A 26,829-nucleotide genomic window follows, 5' to 3' on the forward strand; every position below is an offset into this window, starting at 1 on the left:
GTGGGTTATACAGTCCATGGGGTCACAAAGAATTGCACATGACTTAATGACTAAACAGCACAGTATTATCCATACTCACTATACTTTGCATTTGACCGCTAGGATTTATTTGGTACTCATTGCAGTTTCTCCCCTTAAACAACATCTCTCCTATCACCTCATCCCCATCCTGTTAAAGCTTTTAGTAACCAAAACTGTGGCAGAGATTTAAATTGACTTGGTGATTAAGTATAAAACCTAAATATTCTTATTTCCAGATTTTTGGTTTTAATTTGTGATTTGATTTTGATTTTAAAAGGGGAAAAAAGGTTCACTTAATGTAAATATTCCATTGTACTGGTAAAAATTTATAATACATTAATTTTTTTTTTTTTTCCTTTCAGCCTAAATTTGAAAAGAAGAGTTACTTCTTCTTTGGGCTTCTGTGTGGACTTTCTCTATTCAATTGTAATGTTGCCGACATCCCTTTTCCACTGGCTTTGTTTAAGAAACTTTTGGACCAAACACCATCACTAGAAGACTTGAAAGAACTCAGTCCTGTTTTGGGAAAGTAAGTTAATATAGTTCTTTTTTCAGATATATTTATGTATCTTAAATATATTTATATTAGAGTATGATTGGATTGCAAGGAGACCCAGCCAGTCCATCCTAAAGGAGATCAGTCCTGGGTGTTCATTGGAAGGACTGATGTTGAAGCTGAAACTCCAGTACTTTGGCCACCTGATTCGAAGAGCTGACTCATTTGAAAAGACCCTGATGCTGGGAAAGATTGAGGGCAGGAGGAGAAGGGGACGGCAGAGGATGAGACGGTTGGTTGTCATCACCGACTCAATGGACATGAGTTTGGGTAAACTCTGGGAGTTGGTGATGGACAGGGAGGCCTGGCATGCTGAAGTTCATGGGGTCACAAAGAGTCGGACACGAATGAGCAGTTGAACTGAACTGAACTGATGATTGCCATTGTATAGAAAATTAGCACCACTATCTCATCTCGTAATTATATTTAGATAAATATTTAAACATATACACATTCCAGTAGTATTTTTATGTTCAATAGCACTGGGATGACCCAGAGGGATGGGATGGGGAGGGAGGTGGGAGGGGGGGTTCAGGATGGGGAACACATGTAAATCCATGGCTGATTCATGTCAATGTATGGCAAAAACCACTACAATATTGTAAAGTAATTAGCCTCCAACTAATAAAAATAATTGGAAAATAAAAATAAAAATTAAAAAAATGTTAAAAAATAAAATAAAAAAGGAAAAAATAGTAGCATTCTAGGTACTTTAAACTGATTCTAACTTAGGCAAGAATTGTTAGGTAATAATTTAACTTTCTAAACAATTAAGGAAAGTTGATTTTTGTATAGTTAGCTCTTTCCGCGCTGTGCTCAGATGGTCAGTCGTGTCCTACTCTTTGCAGCTCCATGACTGAAGTCTGCCAGGCCCCTCTGTCATGGGTTTCTCCAGGCAAGAATACTGGAGTGAGGTACCCTTTTCTCTTCCAGGGGCTCTTCTTGACCCAGGGATTGAACCTGAGTCTGTTCTGTCTCCTGCATTGGCAGGTGGATACTTTACCACTAACACTACTTGGGAAGTGCCCGCAGTTAGCCCTTACTGCTTGTATTAACCTTTAGACTTTATTTGTACAGAAACAGTCACGACAGAGCACAAGTACACCTTGGTGCAAAACCTGCAAGTGATGTTTATTTTAATAGTTGTTTCATGTCATTACCTTTACAAGGAAACCTTATTTCTAAGTTAAAAGGTGAGCCACTACCTCACAAAACATATTGGTAACATATAATAGAGAGAGTTAATATCCCTGCTGTGTCGTGTTCCTGTATATCCATTAGAAAAGCTGATAGAGTATATAAGAAAGTAACCTACAAAGGAAGCAATAGAAATGGCTCATAAATTGAGATGATTAGTTTCAGACTTCACTGATGGTGTAAAGGTTAAGATTCCACACTTCCAATGCAGAGGGGTGCTGGTTTGATCTGTGGTCCAGGAACTAAGATCCCACATGCTGTGCAGCATGTCCAAAAAATTTTTTTAAAAAGATGATCAGTCTCCCTAGTGACCATAGAATACATATTAAAATGAGAGGCTAATGTGATTTCACATTGGCAGAGTTTGGAAATACTGATGCTATATAGTATCAGCAAGGATTTGGGAAAAAGTTCACTCTGATTTTGGGAATTGTTGGTGGAAGTGTAAAGTGGTAACTCCTTTTCAGAGAATACTGTGGCAGTGCAGTAGTCCCCCTTTGTTTGCAGGAGATGCATTCCAGGCCCCCAAGTGGATGCCTGCAACCATGGATAGTGTACACACATATACATGTAGATACACATACACGCCGTGTTTTTTCCTATACATACATGTTTTTTCATATTCATACCTACTACTTATGATAAAAAATTTGTAAATTTGGCACACTATGAAAGCAGCAATAACAAATAATAAAATAGGACAAATGTAACAATATCCCTTCATGGATCACAGCCTTGTGGTAAAGAGGCTTGTATAACTCCATGAAGCTATGAGCCATGCCTTGCAGGGCCACCCAGGATGGATGGGTCATAGTGGAGAGTTCTGACAAAATGTGGTCCACTGGAGGAGGGAATGGCAAATCACTCCAGTATTCTTGCTGTGAGAACCCCCATGAACAGTATGAAAAGGCAAAGATACGACACTGGAAGATGAGCCCCCCAGATTGGAAGGTGTCCAATATGCTACTGGCGAAGAATGGAGGGCAGTTACTAATAACTGCAGAAAGAATGAAGAGGCTGAGCCAAAGCGGAAATGACTCTCAGTTGTGGATGTGTCTGGCGGTGAAATTAAAGTCTAATGCTGTAAGGAACAGTATTGCACAGGAACCTGGAATGTTAGGTCCATGAATCAACGTAAATGGGACGTGGTCAAGCAGGAGATGGCAAGAGTGAACATCAGCATCTTGGGAATCAGTGAACTAAATGGATGGGAATGTGTGAATTTATTTTAGATGACCATTATATCTGCTATTGTGGGGAAGAATCCCTTAGAAGAAATGAAGTGGCCCTCATAGTCAACAAGAGTCTGAAATGTGGTACTTGGGTGCAGTCTCAAAAATGACAGAATGATCTCGATTCTTTTCCAAAGCAAACCATTTAGCATCACAGTATTCCAAGTCCTAACTGCTTATGCTGAGAAAGTTAAAGTTGACCAGTTCTATGAAGACCTACAAGACCTTCTAGAACTAACACCAAAAAAAGATGTCCTTTTCATCAGAGAGGATTGGAATGCAAAGATAGGGAAGTCAAGAGAGAACTGGAATAACAGGGAAGTTTGACCTTGGAGTACGAAATGATGGAGGGCAAAGGCTAACAGAGTTTTGTTAGGAGAACACCCTGGTCATAGCAAACACTCTTTTCCAACAGCATAAGAGATGACTTTACACATTGATATCACCAGATAGTCAATACTGAAATCAGATTGATTATATTCTTTGCAACTGAAGATGGAGAAGCACGTATATACAGTCAGTAAAAACAAGACCTAGAGCTGGCTGTAGCTCAGATCATCAGCTCATGATTACAAAAAATTCAGGCTTAAATTGAAGAAAGTAGGGAAAACCACTAGGCCATTCAGGTATGACCTAAATAAAATCCCTTAAGATTATACAGTGGAAAAAAAAAAACAAAAAGATTATACAGTGGAAGTGATGAATAGATTGAAGGGATAAGATCTGGTAGACAAAGTACTTGAAGAACCATGGAAAGAGGTTTGTAACATTGTACAAGAGGCAGTGACCAAAACCATTCCAAAGAAATAGAATTGCAAAAGCAGAAAGGTTGTCTGAGGGAGATTTAGAAATAGCTGAGGAAAGAAGAGAAATGAAAAGCAAGGGAGAAAGGGAAAATATACTCAACTGAATGCAGAGTTCCAGAGAATAGTAAGGAGAGATAAGAAGACCTGTTTAAAAAAAAAAAAAATAGAGGAAAACAATAGAATGGGAAAGACTAGAGATGTCTTTAAGAAAATTGGAGATACCAAGGAATATTTCATGCAAGGATGGGCCCAATAAAGGCCAGAAATGGTAAGGAGCTCATAGAAACAGAAGAGATTAAGACGTGGCAAGAGTACACAGAACTGTACAAAAAACGTCTTAACAACTTGGATAATGATGGTGTGATCACTTACCTAGAGCCAGACATTCTGGAGTGTGAAGTCAAGTGGTCCTTAGGAAGCACTATACTATGAACAAAGCTAGCAGAAGTGATAGAATCCCAGCTGAGCTGTTTCACATCCTAGAAGATGATACTATTATAGTGCTACACTCAGTATGTCAGTGAATTTTGAACTCAGCAGTGGCCACAGGACTGGAAAAGATCAGTTTTAATTCTAATCCCAAAGAAGGGCAATACCAAAGAATGTTCAAACTACTGTATAGTTGCGCTCATTGCACATGCTAGTAAAGTTATGCTCAAAATTGTTCAAGCTTGGCTTTAGCATTTTGTGAATTGAGAACTTCTAGATGTACAAGTTGGGTTTAGAAAAAGCAGAGGAACCAGAGATCAAATTGCCAACATTGATTGGATCATAGAGAAAGCAAGGGAATTCCAGAGAAATGTCTATCTCCGTTTCATTGACTATGCTAAAGCCTTCGACTTTGTGGATCATAGCAAACTGTGGGAGACCCTTAAAGAGATGGGAATACCAGACCACCTTACCTGTTTCCCGAGAAACCTGTATGCAGGCTAAGAAGCAACAGTTAGAATTGGACATAGAACAACTAACTGGTTCAACATTAGGAAAGGAATAAGACAAGGCGGCATACTGTCACCCTGTTTATTTTACTTATATGTAGAGTACATCATGCACAATGCCAGGCTGGATGAATTACAGGCTGGAATCAAGATTGTTGGGATAAATATCAACAACCTCAGATATACATATGATACCACTTTAATAGCAGAAAGTGAAAAGGAACTAAAGAAGCTTTTGATGGGGTGAAAAAGCTGACTTAAAACTGAACATTCAAAAATGAAAATCATGGTAACTGGTCCCATCACTTCATGGCAAATAAAAGGGGGAAAAGTGAGAGCAGTGACAGATTTCATTTTCTTGGGCTCCAAAATCACTGTAGGTGGTGACTGCAGCCATGAAATTAAAAGACACTTGCTCCTTGGAAGAAACACTGTGACAGACTTCGACAGTGTATTAAAAAGCAGAGACATCATTTTGCTGACAAAGGTCTGTATAGTCAAAGCTATGTTTTTTTCAGTAGTCATGTATGAATGTGAGAGTTGGATCATAAAGAAGGCTAAGCACCGAAGAACTGATGCTTTTGAATTGTGGTGCTAGAGGAGACTCTTGAATGTCCCTTGGACTGCAAGGAGATCAAACCAGTCAGTCTTAAAGGAAATCAACCCTGTATATTCATTGGAAGGACTGATGCTGAAGCTGAAACTCCAATACTTAGGCCACCCGATGTGAAGAACTGACCCATTGGAAAAGACCCTGATGCTGGGAAAGATTGAAGGCAGGAGAAGGGGGCAGCCAAGGATGAGATGGTTAGATAGCATCATGAACTCAATGGACATGAATTTGAGCAAACTCTGGGAGATGGAAAAGAAATGCAAAAAGGCAAAATGGTTGTCTGAGGAGGCCTTACAAATAGCTGTGAAATGAAGAGAAGCGAAAAGCAAGGGAGAAAAGGAAAGATATTCCCATTTGAATGCAGAGTTCCAAAGACTAGCAAGGAGAGACAAGAAAGCCTTCCTCAGTGATCAATGCAAAGAAACAGAGGAAAACAACAGAATGGGAACGATTAGAGATCTCTTGAAGAAAATTAGAGATACCAAGGGAACATTTCATGCAAAAATGGGCTCAATAAAGGACAGAAATGATATGGACCTAACAGAAGCAGAAGATACTAAGAAGAGGCGGCAAGAATACACAGAGCTGTACAAAAAAGATCTTCACGACCCAGAAAATCACAATGGTGTGCTCACTCACCTAGAGCCAGACATCCTGGAATGTGAAGTCAAGTGGGCCTTAGAAAGCATCACTACGAACAAAGCTAGTGGATGTGATGGAATTCCAGTTGAGCTATTTCAAATCCTGAAAGATGATGCTGTGAAAGTGCTGCACTCAATATGCCAGCACATTTGGAAAACTCAGCAGTGGCCACAGGACTGGTAAAGGTCAGTTTTCATTCCAATCCCAAAGAAAGGCAATGCCAAAGAATGCTCAAACTACCGCACAATTGCACTCATCTCACAGGTTAATAAAGTAATGCTCAAAATGCTCCAAGCCAGGCTTCAGCAATACGTGAACCGAGAACTTCCAGATACTCAAGCTGGTTTTAAGAAAAGGCAGAGGAACCAGAGATCCAATTGCCAATATCCGCTGGATCATCGAAAAAGCAAGAGAGTTCCAGAAAAACATCTATTTCTGCTTTATTGACTATGCCAAAGCCTTCGACTATGTGGATCACAATAAACTGGAAAATTCTGAAGGAGATGGGAATACCAGACCACCTGACCTGCCTCTTGAGAAACCTGTATGCAGGTCAGGAAGCAACACTTAGAACTGGACATGGAACAATAGACTGGTTCCAAATAGGAAAAGGAGTATGTCAAGGCTGCTTATTTAACTTATATGCAGAGTACATCATGAGAAATGCTGGGCTGGAAGAAGCACAAGCTGGAATCAAGATTGCTGGGAGAAATATCAATAATCTCAGATATGCAGATGACACCACCCTTACGGCAGAAAGTGAAGAGGAACTAAAAAGCTTCTTGATGAAAATAAAAGAGGAGAGTGAAAAAGTTGGCTTAAAGCTCAACATTCAGAAAACTAAGATCATGGCATCTGGTCCCATCACCTCATGGGAAATAGATGGGGAGACAGTGGAAACAGTGTCATACTTTATTTTTTGGGGCTCCAAAATCACTGCAGATGGTGACTGCAGCCATGAAATTAAAAGACGCTTACTCCTTGGAAGGAAAGTTATGACCAACCTAGATAGCATATTAAAAAAAAGCAGAGACATTACTTTTCCAACAATGGTCCATCTGGTCAAGGCTGTGGATTTTCCAGTGGTCACATATGGATGTGAGAGTTGGACTGTGAAGAAAGCTGAGCACCAAAAAATTGATGCTTTTGAACTATGGTGTTGGAGAAGACTCTTGAGAGTCCCTTGGACTGCAAAGAGATCCAACCAGTCCATCCTAAAGGAGACAAGTCCTGGGTGTTCATTGGAAGGACTGATGCTGAAGCTGAAATCCAATACTTTGGCCACCTCATGTGAAGAGTTGAGTTGTTGGAAAAGACCCTGATGCTGGGAGGGATTGGGGGCAGGAGAAGGGGATGACAGAGGATGAGATGGCTGGATGGCATCACCGACTCGATGGGCATGAGTTTGAGTAAACTCTGGGAATTTGTGATGGACAGGGAGGCCTGGCGTGCTGCGATTCATGGGGTCGCAAAGAGTCGGACACGACTGACGACTGAACTGAACTGAACTGAACTGGGAGATAGTAAAGGACAGGGAAGTCTGGTGTGCTGCAGTTCATAGGGTCGCAAAGAGACATGACTTAGCAAGTGAACAACAACTGTAATAAAAGTTATATGAATGTAGAATGCAGTCTTCCTATATTTCAAAATATCTTATGTGCAAATCTAATGCCTTTTCCATCCTAACTAGCTTTATCATGCACTGTGGCTAGAACTCTGCAGTTTGAGGTGCAACAGCAAAACCAGTATGAGTTCCTTTGTTCTTCTTCACAATTGCCCAGATAGAAGATTCTTTCTTACCGTAGATTGTAGCAACCTCAGGATATGATTTTTTTCTCTCCTCATTAAATTGAGAACTTTCAACTTTTCACTTAAAAAGTATAGTTTGCAGTTTCTCTTTGGCACATTCCAATTGCCATCATCACTACTCTTGCTCTTTGAGGCCATTATTAAATTAAATAAGAGTTACGTGGATGCAAGGGCTGTGATACCCCAGTGGTCACGAGGCAGCTACTAAATGACTAACAGGTGGGATATGCTGTACAAAGGTATGATTCACATATCCTGGGACAGTGTGAGATTGCATCATGCTACTCAGAACGGCCTACAATTTAAAACTGATGAATTATTTAATTCTGGAATTTTCCATTTAACATTTTCCAGTGCAGTAGACCACAGATAACTAAAACTGTAAAAAGCAAAACCATGGATAAGGGGAGACTACTTTGACCTAGCAGTGTACCTCTAGACATTTCACATTCAGAAATACACAATCATGCAAAGATGTATGCCTGCTAGTGCACATTGTATTAGTTCATAATACGTAGACTACCTAAATGTTCTTAGTAAAGTGAAGAAAGTGAAAGTGTTTGTTGCTCAGTCGTGTCCAACTCTGCGGCCCCATGGACTGCAGCCTGCCAGGCTCCACTATCCGTGGGATTCTCCAGGCAAGCACACCAGAGTGGATTGCCGTTCCCTTCTGGGAATTAATATTTTTCATATATTTATGCAGTGGAATACTATGGAGATTTTTATAAGAATGAGAACAGTAGTATGATTCTGTTATTATCCCTATTTTACAGATGAGGAAACTGAAACAGAGAAAAGTTAGGTAATTTGCCTCAGACCCCGTAGTGACAGAACCATGAGTGGAACGCTATCTAGCTTGAGAATCCCAACTATTAATCATTATATTTATATACTAATAAGGAAAAAAATACTGAAAGCACCAGATTTGGCAAAGAGGTAAATTTGTCATTATTTTTTACTGAAAACATTGAAAATGACTTAAATCCTGCTTATGTCTAAAAAGACTTATTAAACTAAATAACTTCATATAGACGAACTAAGTAAAGACTGTTAAATCCATATTAGCATTTCTCAAACTTTTAGGTCTTAAGATTCTCAAAAATTAATAGAGGACCTCGAAGAGCTTTTGCATATATTAAGTAAACTTGTCAGTATTTAGGATAGTAGAAATTAAAAGTAAAGAGTTTCAAATATAGGAATACACACTTACTAGCTATCATATCACCTCTGGAAAACTGTTCTCATGTGCACATGTTCTCCATGCTCATGACAGAATGTGAGGAGGCAAGTAACATCTTAGTATTATTATGACATTTGTTTTGACCTTGCAGACCCTACCCCACCTGCCCAGTAAAGGCCTCAGGGATTCCCAGAAGTTGTAGTTTACACTTTGAGAATCCCTGATCTCTGTACTCAGTAAAACTGCTATTCTAATCCTAGGAGGCTTTAAAAAAAAAAAAAAGCTGATTTAAAGTTTATATGGGTGAACAAGGGGCCAAGAATATCCACAGATCATTTGTAAGGTGAATAAGGATGGGGAACTTGGCCTACCAGATATCAAGAATCATTAGAAAGCTGTATTAATCAGGGCAGTATGATTTTGGTGCTGGCTTTCCAGTGAGACGGGAGAGTGTGGAACCTGACCCATATACACATGGCACTTTGTTAGAGGTAGTTTATTAGATTAGTGGGAATAGAAGTACTCTTCAAGTAATGCATCTGGGGGAAAAAAATGAGAGCAGATACCTTAGGCCATGAACCAAAACCAACTCTGTGTGGATTAAGGACTTAAATATTGAACGTAAAAATGAAGGAAATGTGGACAGTTATTTCACACTATTGCAATTTCTCAAGCAAGACATAAAAATACTAACATTACAGGAAAGATTGACACATTAACTGCAGTAAGATGAAAGAAATTCTTTGTTCATCAAGAGATACCTTAGCAAAGAGAAAAGGTATTCTTCAAACTGTAGATAAGTGTATAACACATTGGGGGTGGTAGAAGAGTGAGATAAGAAATGTACCCTTTATACGTAGATATAAGATACTGGCAGTGGTTTAGTTCTTGTTTGGGGAAGTATTCTTCATAAACAAACCCATAAATAAGCAAATAAGCCATCCATGGACATACAGTGACAAAGCATCATGAACCAAATCTATGAGGAATCCAGTCTTGTCAGCTGAGTTCCCATTAGTCTCTCTCAGCCCTCAAAAAACACAATAAAACATGGTCTGTTTTTATCATGATACTATTTAAAAGATCCAAAATTTTAGAGAATTCTTTGGTGGTCCAGTAGTTAGGACTTGGAGCTCTTACTGCCATGGCCTGTGATCAATCCCTGGTCGGGGAACTGAAATGCTGCAGGCTGCATGGTGTGGCCAAAAAAAAAAAAAAAAAAGACCCAGATTTTAGCAAAATTTAGTAATATAAAATCTAGCAGGGGAAAAATCAACTGATTGCACCTCCTCCCAGAGGCCTTACCCAATGACAGGCATCCCTTTAGAAAGAGTTAACGAAGCTCTCCCGTGTTGTACCTGCACCAGTTACGTTGTTTCTAGTGGCACTTAGCTGACACCACTGTAGTTAGGGCGGAGCGAAGGGAGCTGGGGACGGGGCGGGGAGCCTGCAGAGTTACAACACACCTCCAGACCGCACACGCTTGGCTGAGGTCTGGCCCTGGTTAGACTGTCAGTATACCGGGAGCCTGCAGAGTTACAACACACCTCCAGACCGCACACGCTTGGCTGAGGTCTGGCCCTGGTTAGACTGTCAGTATACAGAAACAAGGGACGTGAACTAAACCTGACCTCCCACCTTGAGAACAGGCATGCCCGTGACCTTTTATTTAGATGATGTATCTAGCCATCATGATTATTGACAATAAGATTGTTCTTTAGGAATTTGCAGACACTTCTGGATGATGACGGCGATGACTTAGAAGAAGTATTTCACATCCATTTTAATGTAAGTAACAGTAAAAATAAAATTACAGCTCATGTTTAATCTGATTTTACTACTTATATATCTTATAAATGTATATGCTTTATAAATTTGTATACTGTATAAATTTATAGACTTTATAATCAGGTTGACTATTTATATACTTTTAATAAAAAACCAAACTATAAATTATAGTAGTACAAAAGGTATTTTTTCCTTGTTTTTCATGAGCTGGGTGTATTATCAGTTAGATTTTACTGAATAACAGATAACACCTAAACTCTGTGGTGTAAAACAGCAAACACAGTTCGGGGGCTTTCTGGACTGGCCTGACTTGACTGTTCTGGGTGGACCACAGTGGCCTTGCTCCCACACCTGTTGGTTAGCAGGCTGGTTGGTTGAGGGGGTGTAGCTGAAACAGCTGTCTCTGTCCTAGTGACTAGCTGAGGCTTCTTCACAGAGTGAAGAGTTACAGAAAGTAGGAGGGATGGCAAGCCCCAACACGCAGCTTCTTTTCAAGCTTTTGCTCCTGTCAGGTCCTGCTGGTCAAAATATTTTACACTGCTGCACTCAGATTCATGAGCTGAAGAAATAGACGCCCCCTCTTGATGGGAACTGTTGCAAAGTCACATGGCATAAATACCAGGATGGGAGGAATTTTTGACAGTTTTGCAAATCTCCTGCGCTGGGTCTGTACTGTGTGAAGTGAATACTGAGATGTGGCAATTTTCCTAGTAGTTTATTTGGTATGATCAGTTAAAATAGATAATTCAGGTTTTTTAAAAAGTTTATTTTTCATTCTCTGTGATAAATGTGGTAAAATTTTTCTACCACCTTGCTGGTTTTTATAACAAAAATATACATTTTCACAGATTCTTGAGAAGAGGTATGCTCAAACGTGTTTTTGTTGACAGTAGATTGTTGAGGATTCTCTTGGAGATTACTGAGTTCATTTGTGGTTACAGGTGCATTGGGATGAAAATGATGTAGACTTAATTCCTGATGGAAGTCAGATAGTTGTTGACCAGGCTAACAAGTAAGTATAAAGAAATAATTGTTTTGTCTGAAAAGTGAAAGTGTTACTCGCTTAATCGTGTCTGACTTTTTGCACACTGTGTTTATTTCACTGGGCTCTTAAAATTCCTTGTCATTATAATTTTCCTTTTTAACCATTTTCCAGTAAGGCAGAGGAACAGTGCATGTTGTGTGCATGTGTGTGCCTCCAAGTTTGCTGCTGGCAGAGATGGAAATGGCTTTCTTGCAGAGACCTTCTCTTATCATCCTGTCTAGGATCATTCCTCTGACCTCTCTTTATCCCCTTACCCGGCGTTACTTTTTCTTTTCACGTCACACATTATCTGCCTTTATTTTTACTTGCCAGTGTTTCCCCCAGCTCTTAGGAGCTGTGTGATGCCAGCAGCATGGTCTGTTTTGCTCACTGTTGTTTGTCCAGTACCTAGTTCACAGTGGTGCCCAGTCCATAGCAGGCACTTAGTTTTGTTAATATTATTAAATCTTACTGTGGTATCTTGACTTCCCATTACCTTATGGGATGCCATTTAAAGCCGTAGAGTTTGGGATCATAGAATATTCCCCTGATAGTTCGTCCTAGTGGCAAAGAAATATCTAGTGAGCATTCTGGCCTAAAGCCCAATGTTTTTCTTTAATTTTTAAAATCTTTATTTAAAAACATTTTGAATTATAACATATAGAAAAGTTCAGAATTATAAGCATGCAGATCAAGAAATGGAACATTTCTAGCTCCATGGAATATTTAATTAATATACCTCAATTTTGTCCATAGAATTATTGATTGCCTGGCCCCTTCCCCTGAAAGAATTGGCAAGTGTGCCCAAAGGCAGAAACTTCAAGTGAAGTGCTGGGCTCACCCCAGGGAGCCTCCGTGCTCTCTTGCTCCGGAGGCCTATTTGAATATTGGCTTCGATTTGAAAGCCTGGAGCTTTTGTATTTGTTACCTGGCTTTTTCTAGTTTATCCCTGGGAACCTTTGCTACAAGCTACTTCATCATAGCTAGACATATAAATGTCCTTTTTGTATTTAACCACAAATAATTACTCACTTGGACCAATTCAGACAATACAAGAGTATAAAAGAGGAAATTTCTCCTGTCTCCCAAGCCCATTCCCCAGAGATAGCAGGGGCAATTTATTCTTCCAAATTTTTTCTCTTCTGGTCTATCAGTTCTCTTAACCATGTGACTTTGAGCAGTCTCATATTTGCACTGTGTCTGTTTCCTCATTACCAAAATGCATAAGAACCTGCCTCAGTTTTATGAAGATTAAATTAGATAATCTATATAAAAAAAACCAAATCACAGCTCTAAAAGTTGGTTGTACATGGTAAGCAACCAGTTTTCGGTGTTCTAGCTCTCTTGGTGCTGGGGAAGATTGAAGGCAAAAGGAGAAAGGGGTGGGGGGGCTACAGAGGATGAGATGGTTATATAGCATCACCAACTCAATGGACATGAATTTGAGCAAACTCCAGGAGATAACGAAGGACAGGGAAGCCTGGCATGCTGCAGTCCACAGGGTCACAAAGAAACGCGATTTAGTGACTGAAGAGTGACCAACAACTAGTTCTTTATTAGTAGGAGTATTTTGCTCTAAAATATTTTATTAGAATCCTTTTGTTAAGACCAAGTGAAGGCCATCTAATTAATTTTGGCCTCAAATTTCTAGACAGTCCCCTCCCTCCCACTCCCGGAGGTTGACAGCTGCTCACAAGGGTTAATGTGGGAAAGATGTAAAGTTCCTAAGATCTATTCAACACGAGATAGAGGACTTCGTTTGTGTCAGCAAAATTCATAGTACCCAGGTAAAAGGCATGATGCTCTCTGCTTATCACAGCCTGTTGAGGTGACAGGAACGATTACCTGGGCGCTCCATCACAGCAGCGCTTCTCCAAGAGGAGAGTTCCAAACCAGGCCAGCCCGGAGTCTCTGTGAAGGGGCGCTGCCCTGCCAGGCTTCCAAAGCTCCTGTGCTTTATCCAGTAATAATAGTACACTGGTGGATCTTAAACCCCTTGTGGCACTGCGGACCCTTCTTCAAGAATAAGGGCCCTGCATACCAGCAGCTGTGTGGAGATGGTGCAGGCGACCATCTTCCCCTTGTTTATAGGAGAAGGTTCTGCAGCAGCCACCAGGCAGACCCCAAGGTCACCATCTCTTCCTTTATATCATTCTTTTCCCCCCCCCCCCCCCCGGTTTTGTTTGGAGTATTGCTGTAATCTGAAATCATTCTTTGTTTCATTAAAGGAGAGACTATGTTTCTAAGTATGTCAATTACATCTTCAACATCTCTGTAAAGGCAGTTTATGAGGAGTTCCAAAGAGGATTTTACAAAGTGTGTGACAAGGAGATTATTGAATTTTTCCATCCCGAAGAACTCAAGGATGTGATTATCGGAAATACAGATTACGACTGGGAAACATTTGAAAAGGTACATCATAAATGCCAAGTGGTTTAAATTAAAATTTTGTTTGTTTCTTGAATTTTTTTTTTTGCATTTTTCTATAGAATGCACATTATGAACATGGATACGACAGTTCACATCCCACCATAGTGATGTTTTGGAAAGCTTTACACAAATTGACTTTGGAGGAAAAGAAAAAGTTCCTTGGTGAGTGTTATATCAGGAGGAAATCTGTACAGGTGTGTCCTTTTTGTGGGATAAGGAAATCTTGTTCTTCACAGGCATCACTTGCCTGCGAAGTCAGAGTCATTCATAGTCCAGTGGAATGTCTTTACTTGTCCTTTTATACTTGTCCCAGTATAAAAAAAAAGTTAATATAGATCTTTATCCTGACATTCTCACTTCTGCCCGTTGTACATTTGGTGTCTCTGAGCTAAATACTGAGACTCGTGCAGTTGTACCACCGCTCAGTCACCCAGGCCCCGTGGCGCCAGGCTGTACGCCGTCACTCGTCTCCTCGGTTTTGACTCACCTTCAGACTTTGATCTGTTTTACGCCTACTCGGTGCTCTTCAGATCGTGAACTCCTTATTGCCAAATTTAGATGAAGTTGAAGAAAGTATGGAAAACCACTACACTCTGCAGGTGTGACTTAAATCAAATCCGTTATGATTATATAGTGGAAGTGACCAAATAGATTCAAGAGATTAGATCTGATAGAGTGTCTGAAGAATTATGGACAGAGGTTCGTGACATTGTACAGGAGGCAGTGATCAAGACCATCCCCAAGAAAAAGAAACGCAAAAAGGCAAAATGGTTGTCTGACGAGGCCTTACAAATAGCTGTGAAAAGAAGAGAAGCGAAAGGCAAAGGAGAAAAGGAAAGATATACCCATTTGAATGCAGAGCTCCAAAGAATAGCAAGGAGAGATAAGAAAGCCTTCCTAAGTGATTAATGCAAAGAAATAGAGGAAAACAATAGAATGGGAAAGACTAGAGATCACTTCAAGAAAATTAGAGATACCAAGGGAACATTTCATGCAAGAACAGGCACAATAAAGGACAGAAGTGGTATTGGCCTAACAGAAGCAGAAGATACTAAGAAGAGGTGGCAACAATACACAGAACTACTATACAAAAAAGATCTTTGTGACCCAGATAACCATGATGGTGTGATCACTCACCTAGAGCCAGGCATCCTGGAATGCAAAGTCAAGTGGGCCTTAGGAAGCATCACTATGAACAAAGCTAGTGGATGTGATGGAATTCCAGTTAAGCTATTTCAAATCCTAAAAGATGATGCTGTGAAAGTGCTGCACTCAATATGCCAGCAAATTTGGAAAACTCAGCAGTGGCCAACCTAGACAGCTTATTAAAAAGCAGAGACATTACTTTGCCAACAAAGGTCTGTCTAGTCAAAGCTTTGGTTTTTCCAGTAGTCATGTATGGATGTGAGAGTTGGGACTATAAAGAAAGCAGAGCGCCAAAGAATTGATGCTTTTTGAACTGTGATGTTCGAGAAGGTTTTTGAGAGTCCCTTGGACTGCAAGGAGATCCAACCAGTCCATCCTAAAGGAGATCTGTCCTGAATATTCATTGGAAGGACTGATGCTGCAGCTGAAGCTCCAATACATTGGCCACCTGATGGGAAGAACTGATGCATTTGAAAAGACCCTGATGCTGGGAAAGATTGAAAGCAGGAGGAGAAGGGGACAACAGAAGATGAGATGGTTGGATGGCATCACTGACTCTATGGACATGAGTTGGAGTAAACTGGGAGCTGGTGATGAACAGGGAAGCCTGGTGTGCGGCAGTCCTTGGGGTCACAAAGAGTCAGACATGACTGAGCGACTGAACTGAACTGAACGCTTTTCCTGAGACTTGTTTAAATGACTGCCTCTCTCATTTTCTTACTCAATTTCCTTACTTATTTTTGAGAAACATTTATCTTCTTTTTTTCTTTGGATAACATGGATGTTTAAAGGTATTCAGACTTCTCCAGAAACCCAACCCACCTTTCCAGTCTTAAAATGCTTTGCAGGAAGTCTTTGTTCAGCCAAACAGTTCCCTCGTCTGTGTGTTCCAGAGCGCACCTCGTGCCTCCCCCTTGCAGCTTTCTCCCAGCCTGTACGCCGCGTGAGGGCAGTGACTGTGTCAGACTCGTCCTGGCAGTGGTCCCCAACGCAGTCCAAAGCACACGGGCCCTCAGTTAGTGTTTTTGAATAAACACATTTTCTCTATATAACTTTTGGTTTCTGTGAAGCAGATAGCACTCATTTTTCTTCTTTTTTTTAGTATTTCTTACAGGAACTGACAGAATTCAAATAAAAGGTTTAAAGAACATGAAAATAACATTTTGCTGTCCTGAAAATTTGAATGAAAGAGATCCGATACGAGCACAGACATGTTTTAGCGTCCTTTACCTCCCTAAATATTCTACAATGGAAAGAGTAGAAGAAGCACTCCAGACAGCCATCAACAACAACAGAGGGTTTGGCTGAGCTACCTACCTCACACTCTTCACCCTTTTTGGGAAATGTTTTCAAAAATAAAATTAGCTTAAAAATTAACATAAAAATCTTGCTGACTGTTCACTGTGTTTACCTGCTTTTTTATAATTCCTATTTTTGCTTGTAAAATGTATTGGCAATGATATAGATTAGGCTGTTAAAACAAGTGCATTGAGAAACACAGTGCATTGAGACAGAAGGGTTCTTTCTCATAAATGTCTGGGTAGTTTGTCCAGGGCTTAAGTGGTTCTTATCCCTCTCAAACTGCTCTAGTTACCTAGATGACTTTCTTGTTGCAAATTTCAATGGAAACTTGCACATTTCTATCTTAAATATATGTATTGCATTTGAAACTATTGACTCCTTTCTCCTCAAAACTCTTAATGAACTGCTAGGCTTTCTTTTTTGTGGCTGCTTTCCCATTTCTTTTGCATGCTTCTCTTATACTTCTTGACCTTAAGTGCTCATCTAGTCATCTTTTCTCACTCTACACATATTCCTTCTTATTGCTGTGGCATGAGTTATTTCCATGCTGATGATACCCAGATCTCTCTCTGTCCGACAGGAACTGACAATACAGCACCACAGCCATTTTTCCTACGTAGCCTGTGTCTACCTGCATACTTCTCAGCTCCTTCATCTCAACTAGCCTGTGTCTACCTGCATACTTCTCAGCTCCTTCATCTCAACATTTAAGAATATGATCATTTTTCCTGTATTCTGCAGCTTAAAATGGTACCACTAACACCTCCTTCAACCATCTTTCCTTCCTCCAATTCATCCCCACATTTAAAAAAATCAGGTTTTGACAATTCTTGTTCTTCATCTTCCTCTAAGCCCACTGCCAGTGCTTTAGTTTAGGCTCTTATCATCTCCTGTCCCATCACTGCAGTCCTCTCTCAGCTGATCTCTTTGTATCTAGACCAACACTGTCTGTAAGGCTGGAAACCTAGGTGGGCTTCCCAGGTGGTGCTAGTGGTTAAAGACGCTGCCTGCCAGTGCAGAAAACTAAGGAGACACGGGTTTGATCCCTGGGTCGGGAAGATGGCCCTGGAAGAGGGCATGGCAACCCACTCCAGTATCTTGCCTGGAGAATCCTATGGATGGAAGAGCCTGGCAGGCTACAGTTCATAGGGTCGCAAAGAGACACAGCTGAAGCCACTTAGCACACACGCAGAAACCTAAGTAGATCTGTACTGTTGAAGAAGATGTACTCCCTGCTGTAGATGAGGTTTAGTTGTTGAATGTTGAAGAGAGAAAACTTTCATTGGTAGTAATGGGAGAAACAGTGTTGAGCTATGCTGTCCAGTAATTTGTAGCTACTTAACTGAGATTTAAAATTCAATTCCTTAGTCATACTAGCCACATTTCCAGTGCTCAGTGTCTACATGTGACTGGTGGCTACAGTATTAGTGCAAATGTGAGCACTTGCCACATTAGGGGTCCATAACACACAAAACCCCTGAAAATTTGCATGAGCTTTTTTTTTCTTTTTCTAGGAAGTGTTTATCAGCTGCATATAGCAAAACAATTTTAAAATCAAGCAATAATGTCCAATTTTATTAACACGGTTATTCTAGTTTGAAAATCCAACCTGATGTGCCTCGGTCTCCCACCACGGCCTTGCATATACAGTGTACCATGTTCTAGTCATTTGTGACGAGCTCAGTTTCCTCAACATGGTTTTTCTTCCACTTGGAACCCTTGTCTCATCCCACCCCCACCCCTGCTGCTGCTTCCTCACCTCCTGCCTTCAGTTCCACCTCCCTCTCTGCATGAGTTATCCCATCATTTGTCAGGATTCACTACAGCTATCATGGCTGTCCAGCACATGCCATGAGAGTGAATTAAGTTTGTGGGATATGGCTATCTAGCTCAATGTCCCAGCTAGTCTTTCAGTGTCCTGAGACACCTGCCAGTGAGTTGGCTGAGAGTGCCACCTAGTGGCTTGTGCATAAAACAGCAGTCACTTCCGAATGGAGAATTTCAGGAAGCTGGGCAAAACAGAAAAGGGAACAGGCCTTTCCCTCCATAACTGCACATAGTAATGAGAATCTACTGTGGCTTTTGGCTGTAACAGGTAATTTTGTATTTCCTGCATCATTTAAAACTCCTACCAGGCCTGAAAGTTGGTATCATTTCCATGTCACAGATGGGCAGGATCTGTTCAGAGAGGCTTCCTTAAAAGCCCACTCTGCAGGAATGGAAGAAAATGAAAAGGTAAAGTAGGTCATAACAAGTCCTTTCTTGCTCCCTCAGGGTGGAAAATCCCCACTTAGAAAGTTGGTGGTAAGGAGCTTATTCATAGGTATTAAAGATGATCCCTGTCAGTGATGCAGTGAGGACAGTAGGGAACATAGTCTTGCTAAGAGGCTCCGAGGAGGCAAGAGGTCCCTGCCATTGTGAAGTAAGCTAATTATTGGGGCTGTGGGTGGGAATGAGTGGGGAAGAGTTCCAATCAGTGCAAGAATCAGCAGTATTTCCATGATGGGTTTACAGTGCAACAATATACTTAGGAAAACACAAAGGTCATCAGGCTTGACTAAGTATTAGAATCCAAGCATTTTGATACCTCATTCTATTTTTCCTGAAAATAGAAAGGATGAGTTTGCTCAAAATAAAGCAGTACTGTTACAGTGATTCAGAAGACAGACCAAAACTGCATTCCTGAGTGGTTTCAACTTCAGTTCTTGTCCGTTACTCTGGGTTAACCATTAAATCTGTGTGCTTTAGTTTCCTCATCTGTAAAATTGTTAGACTGCCCACCCTACCCCTTAGAGTATGAGACTCTGTGTAATATGTTCAGAATTGTACCTAGTGTATACTTTGTGCTACTAAATACTAGTGAAAGGATGGAGTTCATACTGTAGTCCCCCAGGGCTTTGCTACTCACTTTCCTCTAATATGGTAAAAGGCTTAGCTTGAAAAAGCTAAAATTGACTTTTTAGAATACAGTGCTTGCTTTATCAGAATTGTCTCATAGAGCAAATTAAAGAGTAATACCATTTCCAGAAGCGATGGGTCCCTCATTCAGTCTTCTGTGTTATTTGTATATTGCCATGAGAGTAATTTTTAAAACAAGACTTGTACTAGAGTATATACATTGAACTTATGCAATAGAAAACACATCTAAACTAATTTTAATTTTCTTTTGAAGGAGGAGAATCACTATCTAAAGTTTCTGTTAAACTGCTTTAAGATTCTATTAAGAATCAATTAAAGTTATATTCAGTTCTTAGGTTTCTTTGGGGTAACTACTGAAACATGCTGCACCTCTGAAACAGTTACTAATCAGTCTTGTTGAAAGTTCTGGAAAGTCAGGAACTATTAATATGTCAAATGCTCATGCTCTTAGTATTGCTAAATAGGTCCATGGCAGGAAAATGAACTGAAATGTGAGGCATAACACTAAACTCTAGGACACAATCAGCTATTTTCAAGCCTTTCAACCCCACCTCTACCCCCAGCAGCACATACTTTCCTGGGTAATTTTTCTACTTTGGGTAGTTAAGTGTCTCTCTAAACATAGCCTACAGTTTGAAATTCAGAATATTTTACATTTCCCCTTTCTTAGAATCACACTCTTGTGACCAAAGGAGGGGGAAAAAACACAAAACTGCAAATTGCTTTATGGCAAGTGTCAATCTCTTTTTATTATTTTATTAAAATTAATGTAAGCATTTGATGCCAAAGAATGATGGTGATTTTAAAAACTCAGAATTTTGGCAAGTCCATGAAGTTTCCATTTTATTATAGTTTTATATCACATTAGTTCAAATGCATTTCTCTACAGTTACTCCAACATAGCTCCTTTGGAATTAGTCATCATTAACATGTGACATTACCAAAGACTTTGAATCTAAACATAAAATTTCAAAATAGTAACTTTTAATTATGAATGGGTAAGCCATCAAGTGATGGTTGGGGCTGTTAATTTCCAACAAGACACTTTGTTGAAATGTTCCTTCTGATACCCCAGGTATAAATGAGAACCTTCAAAAAACAAGGGCAGAACCAAAGTACAGTAAAGATGCCTCTGCAGCTTAAGCCTCCCATAGACGTAGACCCCTGACAGAAACCTAGGCAAAGCATCTTTCCTGCAAATTAAGCCGGTTTCCAGTATTTCCATGTACATGAGCTTTCAGAGACAGGCACTCAAGCATATCATTAGGATATACCATCTTGGCTCTGGCTGCGTTAATTATGCCTGAAGAGTTTAATACCCATCCAAGTCCAAAGGTGGAAGAACACGTAAACAGGTATGGTGATCGGCAAGAGCAGACTGTAAAAGCACAGACTGGTGGTGCTAGTGCAGCCCTGAGGGAAGTCCTCTTCCACAGAGGCTGAGTAAAACAGTCCTGCTAAAGACACCAGTGGGATCAGGACAGTCAACGTGGGGAGAGACAGAAACATCCTTCTCCTCCACTTATTACCCGCCACTCTGACTTTTTACAAGGTAGGTGGTATTTAGAATATTTAGTTGTGTGTGCTGTTTTTAAGTATGATCTAGTGCTGCTCCACTTCTTCTTGCTTCTTATTTTGATGTGTCATCCTAGCTGCCTGTGGTATCATATTAGGAATCCCATCAATAATTGGATAGGCTATGCCTAACTCTTCATTAATCAATTCATTTGTCGATGCTTCATATCTGAGGGGGAAAAAAAACCAAAATGAATCATGGAAAACAAAATGCTTGGAAGAGCTTCATGTTCAGTAAACAGTAACATTTATCTAATTCTAAACATGGAGTTAATCCAAGAAAAGCAGAATTAGACTGCTTTTCATTTTAAAAGCAGTAATAGCCAATCGAACTATTTCTCTTAGAAAATAAATCTCTTAATTGTTCCCATTTTAGTCAGTTTCTCTCATTTTCTTTTTTCACTTTATCCTCAAGCTATGCCTTAATCTTCTAAAATACCAGTCAGAAAAGATCTTGCCCTTTTCATCCAAATATCCCTTCATTACTCTTTTCAACCCCAAACAAGCCCCATTAATTTACTATTGGAACAGACTAGAGGAAATTTCAACTTCTTCGTTTTAGAATACATGCTTAATAGAGCAGCCTTATTGACCCATTAAAAGGGAAACCACTGAAACATCAAAATACACAAGTCTGAGAAAGAGAAGGCAAAAATGAGGAAACTTCTGAATGTTAGGTCTGTGAGTGTGCTATTTACACAATTAGCCAAAAAGCAGATCAAGTGATAATTTCAAGGTTTAAGAAAACTGAATGAGCAATATGTTCACTATGAAAAATATTCAGAAAAAGAAATGAAAAAGATGAAAATAAAGATTACTAGCAACCTACCACCCAAAGACTGCTACTGATAACATTTCGGTGTTTACTAGTGTTGTCAATGTTCAGTTTTAGTAGCCTGAGACACTAGGGCTGTTAATCCTCAACACTCTGGGTTAAAGGTTAAGAAGGCCTAAAAGAAAACCAACCAAAAAACCCAGCTAGTTGAGAACTAAAAGCCAAAGGGCAGCACACGTAGTTTCCATGCTTAAGATTGTACACGGCATTTCCCCAAGAATCTGGAAGCTACTACATTTTTCATCATCTTGGCTTAAAAATCTGAATGCCTTGGGTTTCCAATAGTTCATAAACTTGGCTCTACGTGAGAAACACTTGCGGTCCTCTTAAGACAATACACAATGGCTCAGGCCCCGCCTCCAGGCCTTCCGATTCACCCCGCCCTGGGTGGTGCCTGGAAATCTGCCAGCAACGCAGGCGAGACAGGACACAAGGGTTCGAGCCCTCGGTGGGGAAGATCCCCTGGAGGAGGAAATGGTAACCCACTGCACTCTTCTTGACTAGAAAATTCCGTAGGCAGAGGAGCGTGGTGGGCTACAGTCCAAAGGGTCGCAGAGTCGGACACGACTGAACACAGCAGTAGCAACTGGCGATTCTAATGCGCAGCCAGTGACTAACCTATATGCGCCTCGACCCAAGCCTGCGGGTCGGCGGTTTGGCTTCGGAGGCCTCGGTTCCCCTCCGGTCTCCTGTCTCCCTTCCCCCCGCAGAGGGAAGATTTGGGAGCTGGCGGGCCCAGGTCCAAAAAATGGCAGCAAGGAATACCCAGAGTAACCTAAAAGACTCCTCAATGGCTGTAAACGGCCATGCGGTCTACCTGTCCACTCCCCTCGATTGAGGCCACGAAGGAAAACCCGCAGCGGGCGAATCTCACCTGAGCGGCTTCTTAGAGAGCGGACACACCAGAAACTCCAACAAGGCCTGGTCGAAGGCGCGGGGCGGTTTCTCCGTCCTCTCGCTCTTATCTGTGGACGGCCGCGAGCTGGACGCGTGCAGACACCTCAGGGCGACCGCGGACGGCGGCGCGCGTGTCCCTCGCAGCGCTGATGCGAGCCGGCCGCACACTCTGCTCAGCATGGTCTGGCAGCTCGCGACCGGGCCTCTGCGCGCCCTCGGCCACCCGGGCAGCTCTAATCGATTGCAGTGAATCCAGCTCCACTGGCCTGGCCCCGCCCCGCGGTGCTCTGGAAACGCCGTCCCCGACAGGTGGAGACCGGCGCTTTGGTTCCGAGGGCGTTCCGAGGCCGCGACCGCTTTTCCCACGACACCGCTTGGAAGTTGACAGTCGCCCGAGACTCTTGGAGCTGTTCCTGCGCGTTTGCAAATTACAAAGAAAACCAATGCTTAAGTGGAGGTGACTTGAGTTTTCACTGGAGCCTGTCACAGGGTTGCCAAGAAGCAAGTGGCCGGACCTCAAAAGTCACACAGTGTTACTCTTGGACCTACGCGGTTATCACCAAAATGAGGTTTCAAACACACTGTCATATTGGGTATGTTAAAAACATTACTTTGTTTTTATGTAAATCTTTACCAAGGTTCCTGTAACTTCGGGGTTTTTTTTTTAATTCTTTCATTAAAAAAAAAATTAAGAATCTGAAAAGATTGGCTCAGTCCTTTTAACCTCTAAGATGTCCAGATTCTTACCCTCGGGAACTCACCCTGAACTCTGGCATAACAGTAGCACAATGAATCTGCTTCTGTAAACTTGGAAGCTTCCAGGAGTGTACATAACTGCGTCTGTTAAATGGGTGAACCATTCAATGGATTTTTCACCCCATGTTTGCCTCTTAGTCTCCAAGGAAATGACGCAGATTTAATCTGTTTCTTATAGTGTAGTAGATAAGTTCTTGGGCTCTGGGGTTCATAGTTTACTAGTTAGTTGTATAACTCCAGCAAATGCCCTAAGTCCTGCTTCCTTATTTGTATAATTAGATTAATAATTGTACCTACTTCACTTACCTAATTTAATCCCCATGTGCAAATGCATGCAAAGAGCATTTAGAAAATTAATTTTTGCCTGGGACAAATTAATGCTCAATTAATGTTATCTACAATTATTTTTATTTTTCTCTATTCTTCCTAATGCAGTGTACTGCTGCTGCTGCTGCTAAGTCGCTCAGTTGTGCCCGACTCTCTGTGACCCCATGGACTGCAGCCTACCAGGCTTTTCCATCCATGGGCTTTTCCAGGCAAGAGTACTGGAGTGGGTTGCCATTGCCTTCTCTGAGTGCAGTGTACTAGGAGGTTCTTTGTTATTCATCGTTCTTTTCCCTCTTGTATGGTAAATATTTAACCTTTTCTCATGTCATTGGGCTTTACCAATTCACACTTGGAGTTCCTCAGAGGTAGAAGTGGGAGTGAGGAATATAGAGACACAAATACAAGATTATATTTTCAAATTTCTCTTCCTCTCAGCAGTGTAAAAGTGGAGAAACTTTTATTTTGTTTTTTCACTCTATTTTTGAAAATTCTTTACATTATTTGATACTCTTTGTTCACTAATGCTCAAAAGATTTCAACCTAGGCAGTTGTCAGGTATGTGGCCTTAAGAAAGTGAAGTTGCTCAGTCATATCTGACTCTTTGCGACCCCATGGACTGTAGCCTGCCAGGCTCCTCAGTCCATGGGATTTCCCAGGCAAGAATACTGGAGTGGGTTGCCATTTCCTTCTCCAACTAGGACAGTAGTAGGAATTAATTTTTCAGGTGTAGTTGATTGGTAACTAGGGAAGGAGTGAACTGTAGGACAGATAACTTTCAGCCAGATATGGGGACACAGAGGTTGACTTCTGCCAGCATTGGATGAGCTCAGGCCAGGCTGTGCAGGCCAGAACCTTGACCCCTGTGGGGTAGGGCCAGGCACCCATGCTTACCACAAGCTTCATTAGCTTCAGTGCACCTCATGTGGCTGATAGATTCTGATCAACTGGGTTTTCTAAGCAGTTACAAATAAGTTATTTTCAGTTTTCATCCATATAGAAGGTTTAAAGCAGATCAGTTTAATTTATATTAGTATTGGGGAAAAATGGGGAGTGACAGCAAAGTATTGAAAATGTCTTCAAATTTGGAACACCCCAAATCAACATCCAGTATTTAAGGAACACCTGAGTATGTAAAGCATTAGTCCAAACCATGTAAATATTAAGTTGTAAAATGTCCCTAAACAGTCCTTGATAATTAAGGAATCTAACTCATTTCTGCATGTAGTATACTAAGCTGAAAACAGGTGACAGTAGAGAATTGTAAAGTCATTGATCCATTTTTACTGCTAGCGTGGCTATGATCATTCCTGTCACAGAGATCTGGACTCAGGTACCATATTAGCTATGTGACCTTGGGAAATTCCCTGCCTCAATCTTATCCTCTGTAAAATAGTATAATAATACTACTTATCTTATTAGAGTTGTTGAGGGGATTAAATGGAGCAATATTAATACAAGGAAAGCAGTTAGCATAGGGGCTAGCATGGAGTACACATTTAAAAAATATTTATTACTTATTTATTTATTTTTGGCTGTGTTGTGTCTTCGTTGCTGTGTGAGCTTTTCTCTAGTTGTGGTGGGTGGGGGCTACTCTCCAGTTGGGGTACTCAGGCTTTTCATTGCGTTGGCTTCTCTTGTGGAGCACGGGCCCTAGGGCATGCAGGCTTCAGTAGTTGCAGCACGTGGGCTCAGTAGTTGCAGCTCCTGGGCTCAGTAGTTGCAGCACGTGGGCTCAGTAGTTGCAGCTCCTGGGCTCAGTAGTTGCAGCTCCTGGGCTCAGTAGTTGCAGCACGTGAGCTCAGTAGTTGCAGCTCCTGGGCTCAGTAGTTGCAGCACGCGGGCTCAGTAGTTGTAGCTCCTGGGATCTAGAGCCCAGGCTCAGTAGGTGTGGTGCACGGGCTTAGTTGCTCCGCAGCATGGGGGAATCTTCCTGGGTCAGGGATCAAACCCATGGACAGATAGTGACTTTACCACTGGGCTACCAGAGAAGCCCCAGAGTACACATTTAAAGAATGTTATCAGAGCAGCATAATCCCTTATTGTGAGGAAGCTGGAGAAAATTCTAATGAAAAAGCAAAGTATAGTGTACCACTGGGAATCCGAATTTATACTTTACAATATGGATAATATTGAAACACAACTCTTGGGTTATCATATACATTAAGGGAGTTAGAAACCACAGGCAGAGGAGAGGCTAGAGTATATATTTGAGTAAAGTCCCATAAATGCCAAATTTGGGGCATTGATATTTGGGAATCTCTTATTCAGAGGGAGAGAGAAGTTTAAATCACTTTTCCACTAGATGGCATCAACCAATATTTGAACTAACATTTGGTTCTGCTTATACTTTTCTTTCTGTGATTACAAATTTGTCCTTATTTTGCCAGTTGTTTCCTAAATTTGAAGGCATCTATTTAGGAATAAAGGGTTGGACACGACTGAGCGACTGAACAACAAAAATTTTAGGAACAAAAGTCACAAAAATTTTATTAGTAAGTTACAATTGTAATGAGTTCATTAAAATCAAGGGTCTGACAGATAAATGCACAAAAAGTATGAAAAAAATCACAGTTGAAAAAATACAGTTGATCAGTAAACACGTAACTATTCATCCTCAGTAGTAAAGTAATGTAAGTTTCAAACATCAAAGAAGTTTCCATTTCTCACCTATAAAATTATAAATATTTTAGAAATGTAATTAGTATTTGCCATTCATTTATTAATTTATTGAGTGCCCACTATGTGGCAGATACTGTCAAAGTTCTCCAGAGAAACAGAAATTGATTCTGAGAGTGTGTGTGTGTGTGTGTGTGTGTACAGGGAAGAGTTCATTATG

The 26,829-nt window shown here is 40.8% G+C and overlaps 3 protein-coding genes across 3 annotated transcripts in view; 1 reads left to right on the top strand and 2 right to left on the bottom strand.

Annotated features, from left to right (window-relative positions):
- The window catches only part of HERC5 (HECT and RLD domain containing E3 ubiquitin protein ligase 5), a 46,943-nt gene extending 30,184 nt beyond the window's left edge, over positions 1-16,759 (top strand). The window contains exons 18-23 of the mRNA XM_043438169.1: positions 384-550; positions 10,716-10,782; positions 11,724-11,794; positions 14,035-14,218; positions 14,296-14,398; positions 16,485-16,759. Coding sequence (XP_043294104.1) covers positions 384-550; positions 10,716-10,782; positions 11,724-11,794; positions 14,035-14,218; positions 14,296-14,398; positions 16,485-16,690 — 798 coding nt within the window. The 3' untranslated portion in view covers positions 16,691-16,759. The remainder of the gene's footprint in view (positions 1-383; positions 551-10,715; positions 10,783-11,723; positions 11,795-14,034; positions 14,219-14,295; positions 14,399-16,484) is intronic.
- A 3,563-nt stretch (positions 16,760-20,322) lies between these two features.
- PIGY (phosphatidylinositol glycan anchor biosynthesis class Y) lies at positions 20,323-21,112 on the bottom strand. Its single transcript, XM_043438174.1, has one exon. The coding sequence runs from the start codon at positions 21,110-21,112 to the stop codon at positions 20,897-20,899; it is 216 nt and encodes a 71-aa protein (XP_043294109.1). The 3' UTR covers positions 20,323-20,896.
- PYURF (PIGY upstream open reading frame) lies at positions 20,323-23,194 on the bottom strand. The gene is made up of 2 exons (XM_043438173.1): positions 22,888-23,194; positions 20,323-21,347 (listed from the first exon to the last, which is right to left on the bottom strand). Exons 1-2 carry the CDS (start codon positions 23,088-23,090, stop codon positions 21,206-21,208), a joined length of 345 nt encoding a protein of 114 aa, XP_043294108.1. The 5' UTR covers positions 23,091-23,194; the 3' UTR covers positions 20,323-21,205.
- Between the last annotated feature and the right edge of the window lie 3,635 nt (positions 23,195-26,829).

This window comes from Cervus canadensis, chromosome 19, assembly GCF_019320065.1.
Source record: "Cervus canadensis isolate Bull #8, Minnesota chromosome 19, ASM1932006v1, whole genome shotgun sequence".
Lineage (NCBI taxonomy): Eukaryota > Metazoa > Chordata > Mammalia > Artiodactyla > Cervidae > Cervus > Cervus canadensis.

Coding starts and splice junctions, on each gene's coding strand:
- PIGY (XM_043438174.1), bottom strand. CDS start 21,112: ATGTTTCTGTCTCTCCCCACGTTGACTGTCCTGATCCCACTGGTGTCT.
- PYURF (XM_043438173.1), bottom strand. CDS start 23,090: ATGCTGAGCAGAGTGTGCGGCCGGCTCGCATCAGCGCTGCGAGGGACA. Junction 21,348..22,887: donor CTCTCTAAGAAGCCGCTCAG/GTGAGATTCGCC, acceptor TTTCCCCCTCAG/ATATGAAGCATCGACAAATG.